The sequence below is a fragment of the Toxotes jaculatrix genome, chromosome 18, assembly GCF_017976425.1.
Source record: "Toxotes jaculatrix isolate fToxJac2 chromosome 18, fToxJac2.pri, whole genome shotgun sequence".
Lineage (NCBI taxonomy): Eukaryota > Metazoa > Chordata > Actinopteri > Toxotidae > Toxotes > Toxotes jaculatrix.
The window spans coordinates 19,847,084-19,857,730 of NC_054411.1; the positions used below are offsets into that span (position 1 = coordinate 19,847,084).

The 10,647-nt window shown below is 41.4% G+C and overlaps 1 protein-coding gene across 1 annotated transcript; it reads right to left on the bottom strand.

Annotated features, from left to right (window-relative positions):
* Positions 1–724: 724 nt before the first annotated feature.
* On the bottom strand, positions 725–5,328 carry prr15la (proline rich 15 like a). The gene is made up of 2 exons (XM_041063018.1): positions 4,785–5,328; positions 725–2,371 (listed from the first exon to the last, which is right to left on the bottom strand). The coding sequence occupies exon 2, from the start codon at positions 2,340–2,342 to the stop codon at positions 1,980–1,982; it is 363 nt and encodes a 120-aa protein (XP_040918952.1). The 5' UTR covers positions 2,343–2,371; positions 4,785–5,328; the 3' UTR covers positions 725–1,979.
* Between the last annotated feature and the right edge of the window lie 5,319 nt (positions 5,329–10,647).

The window sequence follows — 10,647 nt, forward strand, 5'->3', positions numbered from 1 at the left end:
GTGGTGGTGTGATGGTGTGATGGTGTGGGGAAGGTTTTCTTGGTTCACTTTGGGCCTTAATACCAATCAGTCATGGTCTGAATGTCACAGTGTGTCTGAGTATTGTTGCTGACCGTGTTCATCCCTTCATGGCCACAGTTCACCATCTTCTAATGGCTGCTTCCAGCAGGATGATGCTCCATGTCACAAAGCTAAAGTCGTCTCAAACTGGTTTCATCAACATGACAGTGATTAGTAATGTGATTAACATAATCATTCCCTTTAAATAGTTTTTGACTTAAACATAGCCTTAACATGAAACAACAGAATAAGATTTTCAATGGACAGATTCTCATTCTTCATTAGAGCAAGGTGTGAACTGTTCAACTGTACAGATGGCACACCCTGTCTGTGAAGCGTATTCACATCAACACACCCCAAAATAAAATAAAATAGCAACTTCTATTTCTTAAATTTATACATTTTAAATTAAGTAAACTCAAGTCGAGAATAAGACTAATAATTTTACTTGGGGAAAAAAATGCAAAATGTAAAAATGTTTTCTACTGTTTTGTTTTACTCACATTAATAATGTAAACTGGTTTTCACACAGGAATATTTACTGAACTGTTTTTATCTGATTTATATGTATTTTACTTAGATGCACTGATATAGTAGTTACTCATTCTCAAAATCGCTTTTACTCTAAAATAAACCAGTGTATCATCTAGGATGTAAACTCTTTATTCAAGGATGAACTGTGTGTATTTTTTGCCTCTGACCACTAGAGGGCATCACTTTACCAATCAGCATCACTGTGGTGCTGAGGTTTTACATGAGCGAGGGCTCCCCCCTGTGGTTTAAGTGAGCACAGCAGCTCTGTGCAGATGAGGGGATTGATTATTACAGTGACTAATGAACATTAAAACTTTTGCCCTGCAGATACACTGATTATACTTGGCTTTACTATTAAAATCAGACATATTTTATTTATACAATAATTATTTAACAAAAAATATTTGTAACACACATTTCGCGTTTTGCAGCATCGACATACCAAAGTGAAACGATCACAGCAAAACAGAGCACCAACGTGTGTACGTTAATTTAACCCAGGACCCAAACTGAAGTGGTATTACAATAAGTCACTACTGAAGTCTAATACATCTATTAATTTGATGTTGATTATAAACCAGACACTGTAAGACAGACTAACATTTATCCAGAAAACAAGCTTCTTAAACCAAACCTAAGTCAAAATACATGTTGATTTACCCAAAATCTCCTGATACAACTCAGATGTGCCTTCTCATCAGTCCTGAGGTTAAGTGTTTGCATGAACAGTTGAGTGTATTCAGCTGAGGATGAGGTTTCTGGGTGGACAGAGGAAGCTCAGACTGGCTGCTTTGATGTTCCAGGCTTTCTGTGTGTTTGTCTTGTGCTGTCTTGTGTAGAGTGTGTGTGTGTGGATAGATGCTACTGCTGACTCGATCAGCAGCTAGAAAACAGTGACTGAAAACCTAATACACGTCCAAAGAGTTGTATGTTTTGCTATATATTCATAAACCCTGTAAAATATAATTACTAGACCCAGACAATGCCCTAATTGACAAAAGATAAACAACTGTTCATAGGCTTACCCCAGCTAATATTAATATGTTTTTAAAAAAATGTAAAAAGTAACTTACAGATGTATTTTGTGCCATGGCTGGATAAACCCACTGTGGAGCCTCAGCCTTAAAATGAACCCCATGAGCCCCATTAAAGCCAGACTCCTCCTGCTGTCTGTGCTGTCTGTGGACTTTTCTGTTTATTCTAACATATCACCTTGCTTCGGGGTTGATGTGGTGATATGATATAAAACATTAGGTTTTTGCATCATAGACATAAAACTAGTTTTAAACACAAAAATGTAAACAGTTCCTTTAAATGTATCTCTGACTGAATGTGCCTTTATGTTACTATGTCTTTGTTTGAGTGCATTAATAGTCATTTTCCTGTCACTTCCTAGCCCTCTGGTTCTCATCCCTCTCTGGGTCACCTCCCTGGAACATCTCTGGGTTCTCCGCCAGCATGGCTCGCACTTTCTTCTTCTCCTTAAACCTTCCAGAGTGGGACACCTTGACATGGCGCCCCTTGCTGGCCGTGGTTTTATCCACAATCCTTTCCAGTCGGGCGTCCAGCTGGGGATCGAGCACGGCGACCTCTGTGTGGGCCGTGGCTCCGGTCGCTGCCCCTGAACTGTGCTGGCCTGTGGTGGCATTGGAAACAAACTCTGTAGGGATTTCATACAGAACCTTGGGTTGGGATTTTTTTCTCTTCAGGAAAGTCAGCTTCCATCGGCCTGAAGATGGCTCCGTCATGATGGATGGATGGTGGGACAGATAGAGAGCTGAGGAGAGGAAGAGGAAAGGAAAAAAAGGTTAGAAGCAAAAAATAAGTGGTCACTAAATAAAAAATGACAAAAAAAGCAATAAAAAATATGAAAAAGGAGTAATGATCCATCAGGACTAATCCCACTTCCAGACAATGGACCCCCACTGGATCCAGTCATGACACAACTGTCACCCTGCTTCTCACTGTCAGCAGAGACTTCAGTCTGCAGTGTATTTAAACACTTAACAGATTTTTTAAAAAAGACACTGCATTACATGACATACTTATCAACTAAAAGTTTCAGTTTTACCCTTTTCTCTGTCTGTCTGTCTGCCTGTCTGTCTGCCTGCCTGCCTGCCTGCCTGTCTGTCTGTCTGTCTGTCTGCACCCCTACAGGCTGGTTTCCAATGCATGTTCTATGTCTGTCTTTCTCTCCCCTTCTCTCTCTGTCTCTTTGTCAGTGGGTTGGTTAAATAACATTTAAATGTCAGTATAATTTAATTTGATTCCATTCCTGGTTGCCGCTGGTCAATAGGAAGTTCATGACAGAGGGTCAGCTGACACGGGGTTGATCCATTCAGACAAACTCCTGATTTACTCCAGGTTTAACCCACGTCACAGTGCTGGTCTGAATGTTACATAAGCGCTGAGTGCTTGTAGAGATCAACTTGCTCTTTGGTTGATTGTTCCATTATTTGGGCTTTAAAAAAGATGAACTTCTGATAACTCTCCCACCTGGCATGCAAACTGGCTGCAGGTCAGCTCCTGATTGCTTTCTGGCCCCAGGGCAAGTTTTTACAGCAGCTGAGCAAACAGAAACTAAACCACACTGTTTTTAAATTTCTTTTCTCCTCTCTCTCTCTCTCTCTCTCTGTCTCTGTTTCATGAAGACGTGATAAGCTCAGCCAGCTGATTGTGGTTGAAGTCCCTTTGTTCCTTTTGATGTAGGTTTCATACAACTTTGAAGTGATGTCGAGTATCGACTTTCTAGCTGTTTTTGAATGTTTTGAGCGGCGCGGCAGGAGGGAGTGTGGCGGGGAGCAGCCATCTTTGTTGTTTTCATTTAAATAATACATTTAAATGAGATCTCTGGGAGAGGCTGCATGCTTTCATGAGTCAAAATATTTTATCATTTAACGTGTTCACTATCACTGTAATCCATTAGAATCAATGAGTACAGGCAGCTGGCCTTAAAGCAAATAATCAATACATTTCAAGTTCAAAACCCAGTGTGTGGTCACTGCAGGTGCAGATGTCTGGGTGTAGTCACTGTGTTACCAACCACCATAGTTATTGTGTGTGTTTGTGTTTGTGTAAGAGAGAGGGAGGGAGAGGAATCAGACATGGGAACATGTATTCAGAGGTTGTTATGTCTGGTCTGTAGGAGAGTACTGGGCCAAACCAGTGCTGTTTGAAACTATTCATGCATGCACTGACACATTCAACATGTTTTACCGCAGCATGAAAATAGTTTGCTTTACTTTCACCTTCTGTCCAGTTCATCCCAAACCAGTTTGGAGAATGTGTCCATTCTTTCATTTGGAGCCTGCTGTCATGTTCTTTTCTGTCTGTCTTCTGTCTCATGTCTGTCTGCACACTGTGTCTCCGCTGTGGAGCAGTTTATACTCAGACAGAGGGGGTCATGGTGCGGCACGGCTAATAAGTTATGAGACAAGGTTCGACGTTTGAAGCTCGGGGGAATCAGGCTGAGGGAAACCTGAACAGAGCCATTGAGGTGAACATGTTCTTTAACAGGTTTGGCACAGGACCCTCAGCTGCCCCTCCTTCCTCCTCCTCCTCCTCCAGCCACACAGACCTCACACCCTCCCTGCTCCCATTGCTGATTCCCTCTCACACCTCCCCGGTGATTACACCGGTGACTTACACTGTTCCTACCCCCCCCCCCCAATCATGGACTTCATCACAGCTGGCCCATCTCAGACCTCAAGTGAGCACCTTTATAGACCCTTTGCAGTTTGCCTGTCGCCCTCAGATTAGAGTTGACAATGTCACCATCTAACTTGCTTCAGTAAACATGTTCTCACCTGGACTTTGCAGGCAGCACTTTGCTGGCTGGTGTGGGAGCAATCACCCATTATTGGATTGTACATTACTGGATTCGTACTGATTCATCCATGCGTGAGCAGCATTTTACTGTTCTAACTGGTTGAGCTGGAGCTAGTTGAATCTACTTTATATACAATTCAGTGTTTTAGTCCAGCGACAAGATAAAAGGAAAAGCAACATTCTGTTTTCATTTTTCTCTACTTTTTGTTCTCTTTTTGTTTCTTTTCTTAATCTGAAAACTAACCACATCTGTCAAATAAGTAGAAAATGGAGTAAAAAAGTAATCCAATTACAAATGGAAATACTCAAAGTACACACATCTCAGTACTTGAGTAAATGTACTTGGAATGTGTTGGACTCACCTGTTTGAAACAGATGTGGACCCAGCTGTTTTCTCCTTCCAGCTGTGGTTGAGCTCAGCAGGTGTCAGGATCAGTTTCAGCCTTTTTCACACTGTGAAACTGACTTCAGTTCTCACTGTTCTCACTCCTGTTGGCCTCTGTTACTGGAAACGGGTTTGAGAGGTCTGTGCTCACACAGAGCCAGTTTATAATGAGCTGCCGGACCAAAGAGGCTGGAAAACCCAAGTCTCACCTGACAGTTTTTAATCCCTGTTTCTTTACAGAGGAGAATCCATAATCCATCGTCTTCGTCCGCAGCTACACTAAAACCAGAGGTGAGAGTGAAGTTACATCTGGGACTCTCAGAGTGCGGTGAAGTGAGCACATTTGACGGATATGTGGCCAATAAACGTGTTACTGGAAATAGTAGATTGCTTGGGTTTTTTTGTCCTAAAAATAGCAGCTGCTAAAACCACTGGAGCTGAGAGCTAAGATGAGCTGCTGACAGGCCGCAGCACGGCTAACCATCCCTCTGCTCTGTCATTTATTCTCATGCATCCTTGCTCTCCATATTTCCTCCTTCTTTTCATTCACTCCTCTGTCTGTCTCCTCCTGTAGGTGCTGTGTTACAGGTGCTGTGGTTGGCTCCTCCCATGAACGCACAGAAAAAACACACATACACAAACCCTGACTGTAATCTGACTGCTCATAGTGCAGCTTCATTCACATAGTCACAGGCTGCATGTGAAACACGGTATATAAAGCTACAGTACATCATCAGACGCACCCTGGACAAATAATGATCCAAACCTATTAACAATGTTCATTTGGCATGTTAACATGCGCTCTAATAATTATCATCAAAATAAAGCATTCAGAGTATATCAAACACATTAATCAGGTTAAACTCTGAGCTTTCATGACTCAGTCATAACAGAGTTGATTATTCATCAGTTTTTCAAAGGACTCAGAGGCAGATGTAGTACGCACCTTAGTTTGATTCCTCTGTGTGTGACTCTGAGCCACAGATGTCACATGATGACACAGTGCAGAGCAGCATGTTTAAACTAGAAAAGACTTCATAATTAACCTTTAAAAGGTTAGCTAAACCTTTTAAAGGTTGATCAGATGCTAAAACACTGCACATTGGTTTGTAATATTTAACACACAGCATTTTACAATCCTGTGATCCTACAAGTGATCTGACATCGTTATCTTTTATGTTGTGACCATATGAAGAGAAATAGATGTGGTGTCAGAACAGTGAGTTTTAACTTTGCATCCACACCATTACTGTTGTCCAACAACTCCAGCCCCTGGATTTACTCCAACAGGATCCAGATGCTGCTGCAGATGAATGAAGTAACTCATGTACAGTGCAAAGCCTGGCGTCAGCCTACATTTTGTATTTTAGTGGCTATTTATATTTGTATATTGGCACTTTTGCTACCATTGGAATTATATGGTTAAATGCTAAATTGCATTTTGTTGTATTGGTACTTAATGTATGCAATTATAATTAAAATTAACTTCATTTCATTATTACAGCTCAAATCAACCAATGGAATTGGGTCATTTTATAATTTATAAATATTTATAATTTTTGAGATGATCTTCATGCCACAGGTAGATGCTGCCTTCTTTGAATATTGAAGCCTGGCCTGTTTACCACCCGGAACAGGTACCACATTATGGTGCTTATCACATCTGCTTTACATACACAAGGTCCTGGGGTCTACACCCAGTGGAACTGCAACTTTAAGGCTGTGTTAGAGCAAACACAAAAGTTTGACTTGCATGTCATCGCTCAGTAAAACTGGACTTTGCACTCTTACACATGATTAACTCTGTGTAACTAATCAGTGATCAGCTCATCATCGCACAGAGATGATGAGCTGATACAAGAATGAAAGAAATGTACAAATGATACAAAAATGATAAACAAAATACTCAAGAACAAATATGTGGACTTGTTTTATGTAGGTGCAAATGAATTAAGCCCTAATATAAAATTCATTTCAATTAAATTCAATCCCATGTTGAACCATTTATACTGAGTGCTATGTGTTCTGTGGATGGTTCTGTGTTGAGTTAGCCTCCTCCAGTGGAGGTGGAGCTGATGAACATGCTGATAGAAAAATGTATCTGTTTCTGTCAGCGGTGCATCATGCAAATCAGGAACAATAGCACTGCTGTTATCCTAATCCATACGTCCTCATACAGTCCACTGTGGCGGACATGCGGGAGAACAAGCTGCTCTTTGCTCCTTTGTTTTTAGTTTCCTGTATTAAAATAAGGCTGTGGCACAGTGAGGGATTCACAGATGGACAGATATCCACACACAGGAGCACACAATCACAGATAAGGTGACACCCATACTGATGACAGCTGGTGCAATTCATTATTAATAACAGTGGGTTTCAGTTAATTTGGAATAAATACACCTACAATCATATGACCACACAGTTTAGCAGTAGAAAAGGTATCTGAACCTCTGTGATATATTAAAGTCTATCACCAGAGGGCATCACTGTATCAGTGACAGATGGGTGACCCTCATCTCTGCTGCAAACTACACACAATAATCAAATCTCTATTCACATCAACACTACTTCCTCTGCTCATGCTGGCACACAGAGAGAAACAGAATTAATAAGACAGCTTTAGTGGACAGAGGGAGAGAAAGAAAGTGACAGAAACATTCTCAAATTATCGTGTTAAATTCTATGAATTAAAAGGATTTAATCTGCAAAAAAAAAAAAAGAAAAGAAAAAGAAAAAAGCAAACACCATGATTTTATTTAAAAAAAAGGCTGATTTTACATGTGGACTTCCTTTAAACCTCCAGTAGTAATTTACAGGCAGGTAATCACACCCTCACAGCTCCACTTCTCGACACAGCTTTTTTGGTGTTGTTGTTTGACACTGTCCTACTTCTGATTCCATCCAGACTGTTGACTGATCACCTGACATCAGTTAATGTAGGAGCTGACTGATAATTCCAGTTGTGGTGTGAACTAACAGTAATTGTGAAATCCATCCAGCCGTTTCCAGTATTATCACATCCAAGCCTTATGTTTAATGTCCTAGTCTTACACAGCACTGTAACCTTGCCAAAACAGAGTAGCTAACGGTTCATTCTGACCCCAGATACTCTGAAGATGCTCCACTTTTACCCCCTGGTTGAAGCCAGGCTGCTGTGCTGCTTCATGTTGTCTCCTGTTGTACGGATGTGGACACTAACTAGACTCTTGTTTCAGCCTTCTTCCAGTACAGACTGTAGTTGCGTCAGGTCATGTGAGGGGATGTCCCCACCTGCTGGTGTAGCTTATGATTGCATCATACATTTGTGGATTTGTTTTTGCTACGGATCATCTGTGCTACAAATGTGACAAAGATCCACAAACACATAGGTGGAAAGTCACAAATACTTGTGGACAGTGAAATATTTGTGGGTCCATGGTTCACATATGTGGATGGTCTTCTCTGAGACCAAGTCCAATGAAAACTTCCACACATTTGCTGCATCTTTCGTCGTCACGGGTCTTTTGCTAAATAGTTTCTTCCTTCATCTTCCTTCCTTGTTATATTCCTACATTAGCAGGGTTTTCAACCACCTCTTGTATCTCCCATTAAAGAAAGTACTGCATCGTTTAACATGACCAGCTATTAGTCACTGTCACAGAGCCACAGCCCTCACACACACGCACACGCACACGCACACGCACACACACACACACACACACACACACACACACACACAGAAAAACCTACGTTTTTATGCAGACACATGCCTAGATAGATATAGATACACAAAAAATGGCACCACACAATGTACAGACAATGCTTCACTAGAAATCCAAACCCTACATCACACACACACACACACACACAAGGCACGCAAGGATCCATTTGTCACTGTGGTAACACCTGGCTGTGTCTGAGGAGAGAATGGATGGAGGGATGCAAATAGAAAAGGCTGAGACGAGGAGGGAAGGATGGGATTACGAAGTGTAGAGAGAGGTGGGATGGATGAAGAGAAGGAAGAAAAACTGAGAGAGAAAGAGAGAGTGGCACAGAGAGAGTGTAAAGTAGAAGCAGTAAGGAAGGGAGGGTCAGGGGGTTAAGGATGGAGGTGTGGAAATGGGGAAGGACAAAGGGATGGAAGAAGGCATGGGAGGAGGAGAGGGAAGGTATCATTAGTCCTCTTTAGCTTCTATGATGAAGATTAAAGTGAAGACTGCATGTACATCTTAACTCTTTCCACCCTCTCAGTGTTGGTGTGTTTGTTGAATGGCAATAAAACACGTCCAAGTCTGAGTCTAAGTCTAAGTCTAAGTCTAAGATTCATCTCCCTGCTGACATCAGACTCTTTGACTCTGTTCAGGCCTTTAAATCCAAATCATCTTCATGCCTTAACTTTCAGTTAGTAACTTACTCTGTGATCACTTCAGGCCAGTACCTGACACCTCAGTCGGCTGAAGCTCCACACACTCTGCTTTATGTATGTGTTCACATACATTCATTGGTCCAGACACAGATACCTATGTCAACACACACACATACACACACACAGCTGAACCTGAACCGCTTGAACCACACAAAACATTAGATTTATGTCTCTCGTGCTCCCCTGGGCTCTCTCCTGATTCCTCTCCTGTCTGTTTGTCACGCATGCACACAGACACTCAGATGTTTCAAAATTATATGTGTACACACTCACACATATGCTCCGTTCTTTCGTGTAAATCAAATCTCCATTGGCTGCCCCGGCTTTGTCTTTGTAGTCTTATGCTAATGACCACTTAATAAATGTTGGCTAAAGAAAAGAATTCATTACATGCTATCTGACATACACATACACACACACACACGTAGGATAACCTGATGTGATTTGCATAACTATAGACCAGCTTTAGCTCAGTGTTACTCCTCATTTAAAGGCATTGATTTATGTAAATAGAATAATTTTTTTGTCCAGAAAGGCAACCACATTACACATGTAGACAGTTTTTACGACTGCTAACACACATTTCTATCTTCTCTGCTGTAACATGTCCTAAAGCACCTGAGGAATTTGGGAGTAGCCAGGTGAAGCTATAAAACGCTGTTCATACATTTTCTGGACAGTCACATATTTAGTCAGTCTTGCTCTGCAGTCCACCACAATAGACTTACTGTCATGACTAGCCCCTAAGGGGGCTGTTATTTGAACCCTTTTGTTTGGATCTCTGTTGTGGACATTTGGACCTTTTCAGATTCTTGTTTAGTTTGTTAAGTTTTGTTCACTGTTCCTGTTTTATTTTGAAATCACAGCCCTTGTGTATCTTTGTCTTGTTTCCCTCCTTTTGTGATTGTCTGCCCCGCCCTAATTGGTTTCACCTGTTGCCCATTGCCTGGTCTGTGTTCCATGCCCGAGTCTGTTTCCTTGCCTGAGTGTGTGTCTTCCCCGTGATCGTTCCCGTACCTGTGCCTTGCATTTTTTCCCCACCTCATGGACTTACCTTGGTTTCCTCCGTTTGCAAGTAAGAACGTTTTGTATTTTTGTTTGGTTTGGTTTTTGAGTATTTTTCTCCTGCGTGGATGATTTTTGGTTGTTTGAGTTTTGTTCCCTGGCCCAGGACATTTCTGGTGATTTTTGGTTCAATAAAAGACTTTAAGTTACTCCTAGCCTGTCTTGGGGGTTATTGCTTTTGGGTCCTGGCCTGATCCATAGTCTTAGCATAACACTTAGAATAGAACAATGGCGATTAAAGTGCTGACTCTGAACTTTAAGGAAAGGAAGTTTTAATTTTTGTTGATACATCAGATTTCATTACATGTAACCTCCTCATAGATGTGAACGATGTATAGCAGGCTGTTTGAACCAATCAGGACCATGATCT